Consider the following 18,525-nt stretch of genomic DNA (forward strand, 5'->3'; position numbering starts at 1 on the left):
GGAGATGCTATTAGATGCAGGTGCTTTGCCATTGCTTATAGGTCTTTCTGAATGGCATGCCGCCCTGGCTGTTTATGTGGAGTTTATGATAATGATATGATGATGGGAGGATTCAGCACCGCGGACAGCTCCGCTCCGGCGTGACGCGCCTCCTCCCGCCCCTTCCACCCGCCTGCTGCCTGCCGTGAGCGGCAACCAATAGCTGGAGCAGCCGGCGCCGAGGCGTTAGTTTCCCGCTGGATACCACAGAGAGAGGAGAGGAGAGGGAGCCTCACATCACAGCACACATCCAGAGAGGAGAGAGAGGACATTTCACCGTGGCTGTGATGCATAGGGCTGAACACAACTCCTCCGATGGGATAACACCTCCCGGTCACATTTAACCGGCGACCTGACTGAGAAATGCTCTTTGATATTATCGAGTGACATTATTGGCTGCATTTCCCCCCACCCGCTTCAAACAAACATTAAGTTTTATCGTCCAATTGTATTGCTACAGAGTTATTTGCCCAGGACGAGATGGAGGGCGAAAAGTACTTGCCGGAGCTTATGGCAGAGAAGGACACGCTGGACCCGTCTTTTCAGCACTCCTTGCGGTTACTGGAGCAAGGTAAATGCCCGTGTTTGAATGCTAGGTGTACTGTAAAGGCATGCTGCCCGAGTTGCAGGCCTGTTTGGAGGCAGCGGGAAGGATGGGGGGTGGGGGATTGGAGGAGTTGAGGGGGGGGGGGGTCGGGAGTCTCTGTCTGGCTCACAAGCCCATATTTATCCACTTTCCAGGTTTAAAGTTTGGTATTGTGCTAGCTAAACGCATGGTGTGGCTAAAAGGGGCAATATCAAGTCAGTCTCAGGCTGTAGCTACTGAGACGTCCTATCGAGAACACTACTTCTAATCGAATTAGATGTGGAACAGCCCTGAAGAAATCCATATAAATGTATATGGCCGAACAGAAAATCACTGTAATATTACTAGAGGCACTTGGCTTTATGGTGTGTCTGCTGCGGTAGCCTACTCATCAGTGGGTTTATTGTGACCCTACAGTAATGGCATTTTCAATATCCTCTATACCCTCCTATTTCGATTCATAATATTTCTATAATATCCCCATATCCCATAATATTCCCATATCTGTAGGCAGGATACATGCTTTTACTGTACTTTGCCTGTAGCCTATATATGAAACCAGTTTACGAGTGTAACTTACATTTTCCTGTTTGGTCATGGTAAAAAAATATAATGCAGCCATGTTGTAGTTGACTGAAATCAAAGGAACGGGTCAGTTTTGACAAAAGACTCTACCTACCTGTCTGATTAACTAGGCCAAAGGTTCCTAAACTTTTCGTATCACATAGACATTGGCCCACACCACAGTACCCCAATGTATCAGATTGTGTCTGTCCGACCCTCCCATCGGACTGATTTGGTACAGAAGTGGGCAACTGTTGATGCTGTAGGTGTGGAGGTAACGGGGGAGGAGAGTGAAAACTCATAGCCTATATATCATTCTCCCACTGTACTATCTGCTAATGGGAGTAATTTATGCAATTACCAGAGGGAGGGGGCAGTGAAAGCTCCCAACACATCGCTCTTCCAGTATACATTCTGTCATTGTGCTCACCTCTACTGAGTGAAGCAAAAGTGCAATTCCTCATTTCGCTGGTGGGTCCCCCAGACCCCCTCAAGGGCCCCTCGGCTAGTCCCAGGGCCCCGCTTAGTTGGGAGCCCATGAACTAGGCTGCTGTATCCCTGTTTGCAGGCTGCAGTCCGTGCAAGATTAATGTGTAAGCTATGATGTTAGCGGTGGAATCATCACTGTCTTATTCAAATGTGCATTTGTTTCCCTCCCCCCTTTGAAGAAGTTGACTGCGATGGAGTTTGAGCCGAGAGAGCAGCGCTTTGCAAAGCAACTTGCAGACACTTTAATTAATCCGTTGCTCAGCCGGCTGCTTTGAAGCTCTCTGAATTTTGCAAACACTTCAACCACAAACGCCTCGCAGGATGCTGTTGGCTTTAAAGTAGGGATGCGTGATATAGCTTTAATTTTTTTTGCTGATATCCGAATTGCCGATATTTTCCAACCCTTTTGGCTGATTGCCGATACCGATATATGATTTAATTTAAGGTCAGAGAAGAAGTCTCTCCTGTAGTGGATTTAACATATTACTGTATTATGCCTACTATGCGAAACATAGGGCTCGGCGAAATGCACCAAAAATCATATTTCAGTATTTTTAGGCTGAGTGGCGATACACAATACATCTTGGTATTTACAAAGTGCAAAATGTTCAGTTTTAACTTGGTGCTTTCCCAAAATATTTCCACAATTAGAATTATGCTAAATAATCCTCAGTAATGTGAATATAATGACTACTGTAAGTGGAATAAATGCAAATAGAGCAGCTGGAGCAGAAAATGACATCACTTTACTTAATGCAGCTTGGGTATATCGATATTACCCTGCCCTAATAAAACATGCCATATTGTATTTACCATAATGTAACATTTTCTTTGTTGAGCATTTAGTCAAGTATCGAACATTTGGACATAAGTAAAGCGTCATTTTATCGGCCTGTCATATGCAGAAATGGCAGACATGTTCGTTTCGGGCCGGTGCCGATATTTCATTTGAAAGCTTTTATCGGCCGATACCGATGCCTTGCCCAATCCGATATCATCATGCAGCCCTGCTTTAAAGGTAACAGACAAGGCGGTTCAGTCCACTGTAAACAGTTGCACTTAAAAATGTGCTGCATTGTAGCTAATTCCATTGACCCCCTCCCCCTCAGGTGTAACAGCCAACTTTTTATTCTATCTGTGCTGTGAAATGCTCATGTACTGCTACTCACTGGTTCACCCCCCCTCCTCCCCCAGGTGCAACAGCCCACTCTTTATTCTATTTGTACTGTCAAATGCTCATGTACGGCTAGTCACTGGTTCCCAAATTGGGGTCTTGGGACCTCCAGGGCCCCTTGAGGGGGTTCCACTAGGTCCCCGGCAACATTATTTAATGTTGCTGTTCCTTCATTCACTCGTGGTTTACACAGTATCAGAATGTATAATGATAACTTTTGTCATCGTCTGTCTGCTCCCTCTCCATCTACAGTATCAACATGCAATTCTCTCCCTTCAAATATGTTTTATAGGGGTGGGGGGGGGTATCGATATGGCATAGTATCGTGATATTTTGTGCGGCTATATTATATCGACCCAGTGCACCCCTTTCTAGCCTCTTCCCCCTTCCCCTCCTCCTCCTCCTCATCGCTCATTTCTGCCATCCGTCATTATATGCAGCTCACCCGCAGCGCTCTTTTCTAGCCACATAGACAGCAGCGCTGTTCTCTGTGTGTCTGTTCCCTCTTTGTTAAAACTCTTTGTCTGGTCCAGAGTGGAAATACGGGTGTGTATCGGATCTCGCCCTATCGAATGTGCTCTGCTCGGGGTCCGCGACTACAGATGAAGTTAAACTCTCACAACATTTATTTTCAAAAAGTAAGGCTCATGTTTATGAGAAATGCTCTTGTAACACTTGAATCATGATCAGTGAATGTTTGTATGATTCATATTTTTAATGTATTAATGTTCCCAAATGTCTGATAACATCAGTAGCTTAGCTTGTTAGCTTAGCTGCCTGATGTAAACCAAAGTGCCCTTCTGGGACATGTATTAAAGTTGATTGATTGATTGATTGATTGATTGATTGATTGATTGATTGATTGATTGATTGATTGATTGATTGTTAGCTAATCTAAAGCTATTGGACATTTTGGGCATGTTAATCCCACGTGCCCGACGTACAGCCAATCACAATGCGTACCCGAGCCAATCTTGTAGGCGAGCAGATCTTACACCCACACCAGCAACAGTCGCCACCATGACACTTGCCCTCACTTCCGGAAAAAAAGTTTTAGAGTTTTAGAGTCACAATATTGTACCTCGTTGGTTTCCCCTTGAGGTCGCAGATGCAGCTCGCCCGGCCTCGCCCGCTATGCGGGCTCACATTTATGCATCACCTGCAGCTCGCCCGCTGTGCAGCCTCACGCCGCGCCAACACCTCTCTGATTATAGGTGTGAGATACACAAAGCCAAGTATCACACTATTTTATTAGCCTATATAAATTGTCAGGTGCATGCAACATTTACGACAGGTTTTTATGAAAGTGTTGGTCAGTCTGCCTGCTTGACAATCCCATTTTGCTGCAATAAAAATGACTGAAGTCAGACGAACAGACTTTAAACTATTTCATTAGATAAAACAGGTGTGGACAAAAGTTTTTTCCTTTGCGAATATTATTTGCAGATGTTGATTCTCCCCCCCTAGTGTTTTGGTGGAATTTATTAAATTATTTCGAATTTTGGTTGATTTGGGGGGGCCCTTGAACTGAAAAGGTTTGTCGTCAAATAGCTACTGACAAGATAATTATTCTATACTGGTCTAAATATGTTGGTTTGTTGTGGAGCAATCAAGGCACAAGGTCCAGTAAGCAAGACAGCAGATTTTTCAGTGGAGAGAATGTAATTTGTTTGGTATCCCCACCTATTCCCAGTTTATTTCATATTCTTGCCTTTTAATTCAGTATAATAATATGTATAAAAATTACTTATTTTGTAGGCCCGAGGAGGCATACACTTTCAGATTCATTTTCCTACTCCTTCTATCTTCGTTGGATTTATTGGCTGTAATGGCCTGGAAGATATCAGTTGGAGAGCGAGTGCAGATCCCTGCAGTTGCAGATTTGAGTCTTGTATGAAAGCAGTGAGCTAGGCTAATGCTGAGGCAGAATAGCAGTTCTGAATCTCTTTCAGTCAGCTGTTTCATGTCAGGTAAAGTCATTCTACGTAAGGAAGATAAGGCTGGCTGCATTTTACTCAGCACTTTTTGTTATCAGCTGGTTTCGATATTCAAAAATGGGTTTCTCAGAACGTATATTTTCCTCACCGATAGATTTGAGCACTGAATACTTAATGCCAGTTAGACAGACACTTAGTACCCACTTCCCTGAGAGAGTTAAACTCTTTTATCCACACTGATGCAGAGAGTTATGGCTATTTTCCAATGGAAACACAGACTAAAAATCATTGCATTCCTACAGTATGAGCCAGAAGAAACCAAAAGAAAAAGATAGAATTTCCTCCTATATCTTACATTTAAATCATGCAGTGTTACATACAGTTTCATAACACACGGCATGAATATGTCAGTTCCAATAAACTTACTTAAATTTGTGATATTTCTGTAGGGATGGGAATCGAGAACTGGAACCGTTTAGAACCGCTTCCAATTATTCGGGATTGTGTGCCTCTGAGGCTATCAATTCCTTTTATCAATAGACCAGATCGGCACATCTGGGTACTTCGCAAAACGTGAAGGCCACGCCCCTTTTTAGGGGAAAACACAAGCCACTCACCGTTGACTTCAATGTAAAATAGCAGTACAAAAAAAATCAATAGAAAAAGAACAGAATTAATTTTGTTAATAAATGACCCAAAGACACCATGACATGACACTATATTTCAACTCGGCCGGCCATAGAATGCGCAAGATACTTCGACAATAATACTTACCTTATGAACGCTGTATCCAGCCCACTGATGAGTTTCCGCCTGGTTACATGCATCATCCACATTGACGGTGTCACCCCTACTCTATTGTTTTTGTATTCATTGTTAGTGAAACTAACAACACAGCAACTCTTCTGCATATCCATATCAATTTAAGCCATTTTAAATAGTTTGTTTGAAGTGTTTTCGTTTTCTTCTACAGTCTTTTCCTATGGTGGGTTTCCGCGTAAAAGGGGCGGTGGCCTTCGCGCTGGATGCTTGATGACGCGGCGCAGTTCTGGTCTATGCTGGCATGTTTCTCTGTCAGTTGCGCATGTGCATTGCAAAAACTCAATCATGACGTTAAAGTCTGTGCGTCAACGCTGCTGGAAACCTGCAAGGAGTCATGGCGGAGACGAAGAAACGGTCCAAAGCATGGCTTTATTTCACGAAGAACGATAGCAACAGTGCTACTTATGCTAACATCTGTACAATTATCATCAAACAGCAGCAGATTCTGAAACATGTTCTATCCTTTTAAGAAAAGGAACATTGTCATTTATTTTAACATTACATTCTACACTGTGTTCAGACTCAAGAGTTAATGAAAGAGCTGCGTTGACACTGAAAACCGCCTACTTTTGTCTACATAGAAAATGGATCAGGAATCGATAAAGAATCGGACCGATAAACAGAATCGATAATAGCATTGGTATCAATAAAACCTTATCAATTCCCAGCCCTATTTTTCTGGTGCAGGCAGTTGGACACCGCCACATGCAGTATCAGAATTAATCCATGACATTTTATGAAGCAAGCACAACTCTGTGATGTGCAAAATCTGGCCCAAAACAGTATGCCACAAGTCCAAAACTCTAAATACTGTTATCTCTCTCTTACACAACAGATGGCAGACCATGCAGTTTAATAGAGCACTTCTTCTGCCATCTTGCTGATGAGCTCTGGACTTGATTATGCAATTGGCAGGGGATGCAAACAAAGCTAGAATAACCAGAGCCTGCATGCAAACAGCGAATATGAGATTACTGCAGGTCTGGGGAGATTTCCATTTAGCAGAAATTAGGGAACCATTGTGTTCAAAGCTTGGGGACCGGGGCAGGCTGCCTTGATAAGTTTGGGCCATTTGCAGCTCTTCTCCCACAAGAACCATATCTCTGCCCTTACGACAGGCTTCATATTCCATCACACACCTCAGCGGCAACTCACTCTCACAAGTGGAGCAGCCACATTTGGAGCTGTAGGAAACATCTTCAGCCAAAGAGACAAAATAGGACCATGCAGCAGCCTCCATCCAGAAATGAGAATTCCTTGGCAGCATACTAATGAGTGGCTTCTGGCACTGGAACTCCTTGGGTGCTGCTAATCCATCACCTGAAAATCGGCGCTAACCTAAATGGCGACGGATGTGGATCCATTAAGATTGAACAGATTGTGGCGTTTGACTGTTTGACGCAGAACTGCATTTGGGGACTATGATCTGTTAACTTTGTTCCATTTTGTAACGCTGTTTGCTTCCAGTGTGAAATAAGTTCTTTCTTTGTGACAGCCACATACAGATGTGGAAAAACTTTTTTTTGGTTTGCATAACTGTTGTGATTGTTATCCACTTTGCTTCAGAAAAAGAAAAGAAAAAAGAGACCATGTTGCGATGGGATCACAACAGCCCGCGACGCCCACGACTTAAAACGAATGGGGGGGCGTGAAGGGGTGTAAAGGGGTGGGAGGGTGGTTTAGTTAGGGGGGTGGGGTGGTTTAGTTAGGGGGTGGGGTGGTTTAGTTAGGGGGCGGGGTGGTTTAGTTAGGGGGCGGGGTGGTTTAGTTAGGGGGCTGGGTGGTTTAGTTAGGGGGTGGGGTGGTTTAGTTAGGGGGCGGGGTGGTTTAGTTAGGGGGTGGGGTGGTTTAGTTAGGGGGTGGGGTGGTTTAATTAGGGGGTGGGGTGGGGGTCACCCCCATTTTCAAACTTGGCCTTCATTTCTATGTCAATACAGTTCCTGTAAAGTTTCATGACTACATCTTCTATGCTTTTGACGCTAGCCGGCTTCTGTGGTATTTCCCGTTACAATAGGTGTCTCCAGGACCACATTTTGCCATAATCACACACAGACACACACACACACACACACACACACCTACACACACACGCATGCACACACACACACACACACACACACACACACACACACCTACACACACACGCGCACGCACGCACGCACGCATGCACACACGCACGCATGCACACACACACACACACACACACACACACACACACACACACTCAAGGTAAAAACCATGCCGGCCAACACATTCCTAGAGGCAGTTTCAAGCAATAACAAATGAAAAATGTATACAATCACCTGCTGTAGCGGACGTCTTCAGTTCCTCGAGCATGTGGAGCAGCATGCAGCCGTGTCTGGATGTTTCAGGACCGGCTCTGGCCCAGTTTGGAGGTTATAGCCCCTCGTGCTGCACATAAGCTCCATCTCTCCCAGTTTATAATTGGATGTTCCACAGCAGGAGCCCGCCTCAATGTTTGCATTACCTTAACGACCTCCGCCAGCTTGGGTTAAAACACCTTCAAGCAAATCATCCCCTATACGGTACATTTTCCGGCCCCGGATCGAGCAGGCGCGGGAAAAATAATCCTTATTTCAGATGTGGTGCCCCCCCATCCCCCCATACTTAATTCATACGTTTCCATCTCATCAACACAAGAGCGGGATATTTTTAGCCATACTTGAGTTTTGCCCCAAGTGAGTGCAGTCTCGGGTTAGAATGCCCAGAAGTGAACAAAAATAAGCCTTGGCATAGGATCAAAGGCTGAGATATCGTTTTGTTGGGAAAACAGTGCTTGATAGCGATAATGATCTGCGGATATGTGGCTGGCCGACACGCTGAGCCACACAGCGAGATAGCGGTGCGGTGGCGGCGCCGGAGCCCCCGCGTCTGAGGCAGAGAGAGAGAGAGAGAGAGAGAGAGAGCTCTCAGCGGCACTGCGCTCTGACCTACAGATGTAGTGAACTTGTGAGTGAACTGCGAGAGGGCAGAGAGCCCTAGAAAAAGAGGCTTCAGACAAGTAGCGCGCGGCTGCCGAGTGGTGCTGTGGCTGAGAGGTGTTTGCAGAGCACCGCCTCCCCTTCCCCAGAGCTCCCACTGGAACCCAGAGGTGAAATGTAGGCCAGGGCTAACACACAGACAGCAGACCGCGGCTATAAAAACCCAGCGGCACGTCGTCCGGAGACGCGCCTGCATTGATTTTTGGCGCTAATGTGGGACGCATGTTCCCACACATGCAGGTTGTAATTATGAATAGGAGTCATCTGCCCTGTGAACAACATACGCTGTTCGCTATGACAAGTAATCACTAATCATAACAGTGCTGGTGGAAAGCCGTGTGGAGTAATTTCCTGTCTCACCTGGATGGCCATTATTGATGTATTTCTAACCACTGGAATGTAGCCAGGAAGTAAGTGACTCTAATAGCGCACTAAGTGACAGAAACACAAACATGAAACCATAAAATGGTCCTTGTCTGGCCTCTCCCTGAATTCGTCATACTTAATCGTCTAACTATCCACTATAGTGTACATTTCAATGCATACGGTACGGTGTGATGATACTGTATATTGAAATTCAATATATCGCAATGTGGGCATCCGGGTAGTGCAATGGTAGAGTCCCTGCCTACCAACACGAAGGTCGCTGCACTAGTGCCTCCTCTGGTCGGGGGTGAAACCCCTTGCTGTCAGGTGAAAAGAATATTTACACTTTGGAATGACATCTTTAAATTGTTGTTTACATTCTAGCATGCCAGTGCAAGTGGTTCAAAATAATAGAGGGTACCGTATGCATGTGATGTCACAGAGGCAGAAGTCACTGTGGGGTCACGCCCACTGAGTCACAGCAAGACTGAGCTTGAATGCAGTAATCAGCCTAGATAACTGACACCTGCTGCTCAGGGGGGGAACTTGACACTCATTTTGACACTCATTCCCGATTGAGGGGGCGTGTTCCAGTGGGTGTGCATACCCTCTATACGAATACTGCACAGTCAGACTTTGTCATTGAACTTTTATTTATTTATGATGTATTATCGTATCGTGGTTGTGTTGAATCGTTTTCCCCATATCGTGTATCGACTAGTAGAATATCGTCCCATCCTTAACGCTTTACAGTGAAATCATCTGACCTGCTGAAGGAAAAGCATTTGGAAAGCTTCAATGAAAATAGTGAGTATCCCAAGCCACTATACTTGAAAGACTGAGCAGCAGGCAGTTGACAGCTGTTTAGAATTTTACAATTCAACTAGCTCAAGATTTTTCTCCTACCATGAGTTTTCCCAGACCCACTTTCTGTTCAAACCAGTGTTAGATCTATAAAAATAAATAAAAAAAATCGCGCCATAAAATAGTAGCTATAATTACATCTAGCCCTCTCTAATTGACGGCTTGTTGGTCTTCTCTTCGATCTGCAGAGCAATGCCATCATCGTACAAGCAATCTCATCACCATATTGCATGTGGATATGGACCCTACCTGCCAGAGAGCCAGCCTTGGGCGTAGCTGGTTGATATAGTGTTGAGGCTGTCAAATTACCATGTAAAACATGCTGCTCCAGAATAAATGCTGCATTCATATTTCAAATGCCACGAAAATGGGCATTTCCCTCCACCTGCATACATCGATTGCTGGGGGCCTGCCTTGAGCTGTCTGATATAGGACGGCTATCCAAGAGGAGTCTCTCATTTAAAGCATCTAGCCAATGCATCTTAAATAATGCAAACAGCACTTGTTTAGAAAAGGGCAGGAGAAGTCCGAGAGCTATTCAGAATCTCTGGTAACGAGACGCAAATTGACGCTTTTCACCGTAGAGCGCAAACAGAGGCAAGAGAGCACTCTGCTCCGGGCTCTCCTGCTTCACTTACTGTATGGATCCATTCATCATGATTTTATTGGATGATAATGCTGCGCTGCCCAAGACGGCACGCAGACAGACCAGGATTATAATGGATTAGTATGAACGCAGGAGAAACCCCCAGACTCTATCCATCTGTCTGCTGTAGCAAAAGGTGAGAGACAAAGGCAGAGGGGAAGAGAAAAGAGAGAGAGAGAGAGAGAGGGGTGGGGGGGGTACAGTAGGAGTGCGTTGACAGGGATGTAGAGACAGTTAGCGCGCTCCTTTCCCCCGGGGGAAAGTTGTTTGTAAGGGATTGTACCACAGTCAGGTACAAAAGGAAAATGCAATCTGTGGAAGAAACAAACCAAAAAAGGAGCTGGAACTGGAAGTGAAATCGGTAAAAAAAAAAGTGACAATGGGAAGTGCTGTCAATGATGTGTTACTGAGAAAAAACGAAACAAAAAGCAAGCGGCTGTTGACCTGTGCTTTCATAACATCCTGTCTTTCTCCATCTCGTCTTCTATAGCTAAAACACATTTTCGTATGCGGGGTGCGTGCGTACTCTCAAGTGACTGGCTGCCAGGAGTGGGGTGTCTCCTATGATAGAGTCACTGTCATTACCGCCGCAATGAAAGACAGGTGTGATTTCCCCACTTCCTCAAAGGATGGGAGTGGTGTCACTTCATTGCTTCTTCATTTCTTACACTATGGTAGCGTTTCAAAGCCATGCACCATACAATAAACAACAAGTCGGTTAGCTAAATCAGTGGAGAATGAGATGTTCAACCCAGCTGCTCTATTTGGGTACTCATATTTGAATAGGCTTCTGATTGGTATATCGGCTAATCAAACTTAATTCGCTGCGTTATCGCTCGATTTCTCCTTGGTCATGGCTCCCTGGCTCTTCCGTGAGGTGAACCCGCGTTATTGCGTTATTGAGTGTTTGACTTTGGAGCGCTTTTGCTTGTTTCCACTTGCCGGGGTCCTTTCTTTGCCCTACCTTGATCTCCCTCTGACAGCCGCCGCCTCTCTCTTCCTCTTCTTTATTTCTGTCGTTTTGTGCGGCTGGCACCTCTATAGAAGAGGATTGGCTCTGGATTAAGCGTCTCCGCCTTTCCCAACTGATCCGATCCATTTTGTGTAATCCACCTCAATTTAATTATGTTTATCGTTCCACCTCGCCGCAGCCGAGGAGCGGCAGCACACCTCGACAAAGATAAGCCCTGGGACCTTGTGGCTTTTTCACTGGCAGAGTGTCTGCCTGAGCCTGTTGCTTTATAAACAGATGGTGTAAGTCACCTACACTCTGGGTAAATACTATGTTCGCTATGATATGATGCTTTCCACTTCCTCACACACACGGGCCTCGGTGCTCGTTGTAGCATAGCGGCGGACGCGCGCGCGGGGGGACATCCAAGGTTGAAGATCGCAACCTATTTTGTTGTTGTTGTTGTTGTTGTTGTTAGGGGAATTTGCACAGTTTAGCATGTGTCAAGCGAAGCCCCACCCCCTAACCCCCGCCCCACCTCCCCCCTCTGATGTTGCCGCGGTGGGAGAATTAATGTGCCCACTATGTATACAGGCTCCTTTATTACTTCTGCGAGTCTAATTCCCTAGCTAGCATGCAATATCGAAAGCTCACAATATGAGCCTAAAAATAGGTTTTCAAGCACCCAACAATGGCAGTAGACTGTTGTCGGTGGGCGCAATTCCAAAGGATGCACTGTGGGGGAAAACGGCAACCTTGACCATGTTGAAACCCCCCCCCCACCCCCCCCTTCCCCCTTCTCTCGGAATGCGGTGATTGTGCCGCAGACAGCGTAAAATTTTGTTACGAGATTAAATGTATTCAGGCCCTTGGGCTACTGCGCTCAGTAGATCTATAAGAGCAGGAAATGCCTGGGTCCTTTCTGAGCCAGTGGCAGTGTTGGTGTAGTCATGTGTGCTGAGCACAGATGTTCCAGCCCAACAAGTACTGCAGAAGAAGAAGAGGGAAGAATAGAGCCAGCTCTGTCTCCTGTGTTGAGTGCTTCTCTGTCATCTGCACCGCCTCCATAAAAACTCTGGCTTAATACACTTGGACTAACCTATTATTTTAGGCCTATTTTTGACGGGCATATCTGTTTTTGTATTTTATTTATTTATTTATTTATTTGATCCTGTATTTTAACAGGGGAGTTATGTTGAGGTCTACAGTGCTCTTTTTCAAAAGAGAGCCTGTCAGAACAGCCCAGTGCACAACACAAATAAACCGACAGAGAATAGAAACTCCACGTGCTAAAAACAGGACAATCCAAGCACTGCAAATGGAAAAATCATGCAGAGGAAGGAAATACTTAACAAGCCTTTATTATCGTGGCTAATAGTTACAAAACGACAACATGTTGAGACCTATAAATGTATCTCTTCTTCTGGGCTTTACTTTGACTTGACTAAGTTTGCCGGGTAAAAGTGGGGCAATCGGTTTCCAAACTTTTTACAAGTAAACTGAATATTTTAGAATTTTGTGATAGTCTTATATAGGCTACTGTATTTCCTATTTAGGTTGGAATATTTTTGTGTCATCCCATCTCATGTTATTTTGTTTATATTTTTTGTATTTCTACTTTATTTCATTATTTTCCATTTGTTTCACCTGGTTATAGCCCGGGTCATGTGACCGCATCCTATTGGATGTTGCTATTATATAGGTGAGGCCGCCCACACCCGAGCTGTCTGCGTTTTAAGCCCTGAAGAAGACCTATCAGGCAAAACATGTTGGCGTTTTTAATTATTTAGCCGCTATAATTATAAAGGCTTTTTAAGTATTCCATTCCATGGTGTGATTCTTCCATTTGGAGTGCCTGCTGGATCGTCTGTTTTTAGCACCCGACGCTTTTGTGACCCGCATTGGATAATCGAGCAACCAGTCATTTTCTTCTTTTCTTCCTGTACACGTATTTCACACAGAGAAGAAGAGTTGCAAATTGCACTGTATAAAAAAAAGAAAGAAAGAAGAAGAAGAAGAACAGGCCAGGTTAGATTCTTCTGTCACCACACCTATTAGTGTCATTTTGACACAAAACAGTTCAGAATGTGGCCGTCCTTTCATAACTAACCCTGAGTGAATCGCATTAATCTTCCTTTGTGTGTTACAGAGGCTATTAAGTGTCCTGGTCTCCTTATGAAACACAGCTAGAGGCCGAGGCTTTGGTGGTGGTGGTGCTGGTGGTTGGTATGAATGAATCTTTAATGAGTGAAGGGCAGTAGGATATCAGTAAATGAAAGTTAAGTGCATTTTCTGGGTTTTTGGAGCAGGAGAAGTTATCCTGTAATGTACCGAGAGAGAAGGAGATGGATGCTCGTTTACCACCAGTGCCAGGAGACCTTTCCTCGTGTCCTGCTGGGCTGCTTCACTTCACTGTGTCTCCCGTCTCTATTTTAAGAGCCTGATATTAAAGCCTAATTGTATTCAGATTTTTTTTCCCTCCCAGGGACGTCTCCTTCTCTTTCTCGTCCTCTCTTTGTCCTGAAGAATCGCACGCCGGCAAACTCGTTAAAAATGAAAGCGGAGCATGCGGCGCGCGGCGCATAATTTGTGGATTCTTGAAATGACGGCTTTTAAGCAAATCTACTGTGGGTTTATTGAATGTTGAACAGACTGATCTCATCCCCTCATTTCCATTAATGGCCGCCAGATGCGGCGTGTTTGTTGTGTTTTTGTCCTGTTGACATGTCGCCGTTGTTGCGATTGGCTGTAAAATGCTCATTAAGTCTTATAGCCAAACCATAAAGTCGGGGTCAAGTGAGGATGCATTCCCCTCATAACAAGCAGTTATGCGGCGGTCTCTCCTTGGTAATAAAATCACTCTGTCGCTGCTGTCTGTTTGGTACCAAAACTGATGGCTCAGATTTGCTCCTTGACCCTGCTATTGGCAGCGCTGCTTGTTAAAGTCTGACCTGGGATCTGCCCAAAAGCGGCTTGTTAAAGTTTGACCTGGGAGTGGATCTCTCTTGTTAAATGCTGCTTGTTAAATGTCTCTCCCTCTCTCTGGCCATCATTAGGGAAGATGTTTGGAATTTATATGGAATCATGACACGTTTTTTTTTATCACCACTAGACAATAGCTGTGAAGAAGAATCGATACAGCAATATCGCAATATTTTATTCCACTATGCTGTATCGATTTTCCAGAAAAATATTGCAATACTGTACAGTATATTGCTGAATCAATTTTGTTTGCACAGCCGTGTGTGCAGTGACACAATTTGAAGACTTTATTTTCATGTTTTCAGTGTGTTTGTGAGTTCCACAATAAGAATAATTATATAACTTTAGTTTTCTTAATGCCGACAAAGAAAGTCTAGCGCTACAAGCTAAGCTAGCTTGCAGCAGCTTCAAACCATGGCTGTATTAAAAGAACCGATAACATTAGTGGGAGTAATAAAACACATTTTCTGAACTTACCACTGCAGTCCACAACCAACGTTACTTCCTCACGCACCTTTCTCAAAACAATGTCCTTTTTATTGCGATCCATCAATAATATATACACTACAGTCTATGCGGTATACATGGGCAAAATGCGGCCCCAGGGCCGGACCTGGCCCCTGAACCATCTCAATCCGGCCCCCAAGGTCCTCAAAGAAAACCAAAACAACCCCCAAAAACTCAATAAAAGGCAGAAATATCTTTATAAATCTAATCTGCTACAGTCATTGGATTTGTATCACTGTTATATTGGGAGATTAACAAGAAATAACCAATCACAACGGGAGAGAGGGTTAAAAATAGGGAGACGCCCGCAAAAATCAGGAGTGTTGGCCAGTATGATGTCCAATGTGTGGCCCTTTGCTTACTTGATGTATGTCAGTATGGCCCTCTGGAAAAAAATGTTTCCCACCCCTGGTCTATGGAGTATCAAGCAGCGTCTGTTCTACAGTATGTAAACAAGGGCGCGGGAAGCTGGGTGCGGTGGGTGCTGCAGTACCCCCTGGTGGCAAGAGATGTAATTTTCTTTTTTTTTCTTTTTTTACAGTGCACCTGAACGCAACATGCAAAATACCCGCTGAATAATTGTCCAAATGTTCATGTAATTCTGGCCAATACTCCACTTCTGTTATAACATTTCAGTCTGGAAGATATAATCTTTATGACTAAAAGGCTAAATGAATAGCTTAGAAAATGAATAGCCCCGGGGGCCCATGGTACTATTAATCCGGCCCTGGATATGGGAGGAATAGCAGGTAGGTTATCACTGTCCCTGATTCCTGAGGGTAAATTGAGTAATGCTGCAGAGAAGAGGAGAAGACACTGAATAATGACATCACAACAGTATAATACTAATGTTAATTTAAAATTAAATATTCCTCTAAATATGGCTAAAAGTCCAAAAATGGTGGGAGAGAGAATGAGGATTCCAACACAGCAGTGGGAGCAAGTGGTGACATGGAGGTGAATGAGAAAAGGTGACTGAATAATGACACAACAGTCTAATCTTAATGTTAATATTCCTCTAATCTGGCGACAAAGTGGCCAACATTTTTTTGGCGGCGACCGAAGGTCAGCCGTCAGCCGTCCCCCCCAATGTTGAATTGGTGGCTACGGCCTTGCAGCACCCCCTACCTAAAAGTACTTCCAGCGCCACTGTATGTAAACTACGTCTATAATGTGAACAGCCTGTCCAGCCAGTGACGGCTTGAGACTGGCTGCCACACCTGTCAATCATCCCTTTTTATATTGTCAAATAACTACTTAAAAACAAACTGCTCAGAAGAACAACCACTTGCACAGACATTAGCGTGATAAGAACTATCTAAAATGATACAAACCACCTTTGGAAAAAAAAAAAACTTTAAAAATTACTTTGATTGTTTAGTTTGGTTCATTTTCCTATCCACTAACATGAGGAAGGCGGGCCTTGTGACCTATACTGGCATGCGCCGCCAGAACAGCGATCTAACATGCGGCGGCTTCACTAAATGGGACCTGAGCTACACCCTTGGGTGCAACCAAAACTTGAATGAGGGTTCCCAACTAGGTGTTCCAGTTCTGGGGCCCTCATTAATGTTTTGGTTGCATCTGTGTTTACCCTGCCTTTTAGACACAACATGGGTGCTGTGAAAAAGGGCCATTGTAGTTTTAACTATACAAATATTTCTGGGAGGCAGAGCTGCCCTGGAGCCAGAAATACTGGTCATATTGGTTGAGTTAAACTTCAGTGGGTGGGGCCAAATGAAATAACTGCAGTTTTTGTAGTCTATGGCTAACAGCTGGTCATCTGGTCAACCAGTAAGAATCGGATATGGCTGTTGCAGATCTGGCAGATACGGAAACGGTCTGTGCTAAAAAAAAGAAAGAAAAAAATCGTCTCTAAAAACAGGGGCGTCATAGTAAATAAATGTGATGCGAGTTATCTAGCTATGTAGCTAATCCACAAAAATAAAATAAACTAAACCCAAATTACATGACAGAATGATAACATTGCAGCACCAGATCCGCCGGATCTGGCGCCAGATCTGGCAGATCTCATACCACAAGACTCAGAGGTGAGCAGTAACAGATCCCAGACTCTTCTCCTTGAGAGAGAGCCTGGTGATGCGAGGTTACAGTTTGTGGAGATACAGTGACAAAGGCAAAGCATAAGCAAGGAGGACAGTAATATTATGAAGGCCAGCGCTCTGCTATACAGTACGATATTATGCAAGATAAGTTCAAGTCATAAATGAATGTAAACATTTATTTATTGCCATTTCTATTATTTGACTATGTTGCCATTCAATTTTTTCCAGGTAATTTTGCGCTCAGAGAACCTGTTGTTCTTTGGCAAGGGCAGCGATTTATTTAGCAGGTTATTTATTACGAAGGAGAGCAGGAGTATCACGTCTCAGTTCTTAGCTGTCATATGTAATGTATCCCTGACAAAGATGATCATAATTATAGCCAGCATGCAGTCCACACAGGCAGCGCCTCCTGTGCTGGTGCGTCAATGGGAAGCTGCGAGAGGTGACTGGATAGAAATCAAGCTTATAGATCAGCGGTTCGCACGGCTTCCATCCTTCCACTGGACAGCCGGGGGGTTTAATTGCTGTCTGACCATGGCTGGTTCAGTGTGAAGACAGGCCATACTGGTAGGAGGAGGGGGGGGGGGGATGGGTTTCTTTCTCTGTGGTTGTTGTATTGACAGCTTCTCATGCTGGAGGAGCTGATAAGAACACAGGAGCCAGGCAGACACATGGAGCAGTGGATCACATTTCAGGGCCGGGAATCAGAGCTGTCTCGGGGTCTTGCGAGCCTTCGAGGTCCAGCGCTGACAGCCATATCCAACATTTTGAAGACACGAAAGCTGGCCCAAATGTGACAGAGGCACACTAGTGTCAGTCCAAGTCGGTAGTTGGAGAAGAAAATAGCAGAGCAGATGGCCATGCGTGAGCAAGGAACTGGTGCTGCAAGTATACGTCAAACAGCTGCAGGCATGAGATGCATCATATTCACATTCAATTAGCGGGAAAAATGCATTGATTACTAAACAGAAAACAAGGCAGTCCTTGTTGCAGGGTCCTTTATACTAGACAGCATCTACACTGAAGCGGTATATCAATTTTATGACCTTTGCATTACCCAATAATTCAGAATTCAGTAAATCTCTCAAAGGGAAGGCTCAGTGGCCAGATGTGGGCATTGCCAAGAATTATAGGCCCAATTAAATGATAAATAATTTGTCCCTTTGAAATATTATATTAATAGTGTAATTGTGTAGCTGTATTGTAATGCAGTAATAGCAGTGCAACATTGATATAAATAATGGATGGGCTTTCGAAGGCTGATACAGATATTTTTTGTATTGTAGCTGCCAATAGCCGACATTTTATGCCATTATTTAATATCTTTGCCTCTTTCTTTTTTTTTTACATTTTTGGTGAAAAAAACATTAGGTACTCCCTTTAAAAGAAGAATTACTTTACAATTGAATTTACATTTATTGAACGATTAGCTGAGAAACAAATCTAGATTTTCCAGACTGATTTTACTGTGGTCAGGCAGGAACCTCCATCATATCAGACGTACATGCCATGTCTCTACTGATATTGAA

The 18,525-nt window shown here is 44.3% G+C and overlaps 1 protein-coding gene across 1 annotated transcript in view; it reads left to right on the top strand.

The window, feature by feature from the left end:
- Positions 1 to 519: 519 nt before the first annotated feature.
- khdrbs3 (KH domain containing, RNA binding, signal transduction associated 3) overlaps positions 520 to 18,525 on the top strand; it is a gene marked incomplete at its 5' end in the record, with an annotated part of 110,493 nt that continues 92,487 nt past the window's right edge. The window contains one exon of the mRNA XM_083646563.1: positions 520 to 610. Within this exon, the coding sequence (XP_083502689.1) occupies positions 520 to 610 (91 nt within the window). The remainder of the gene's footprint in view (positions 611 to 18,525) is intronic.

This window comes from Poromitra crassiceps, assembly GCF_964638095.1.
Source record: "Poromitra crassiceps genome assembly, chromosome: 11".
In the NCBI taxonomy this organism is placed as follows: Eukaryota; Metazoa; Chordata; class Actinopteri; order Beryciformes; family Melamphaidae; genus Poromitra; species Poromitra crassiceps.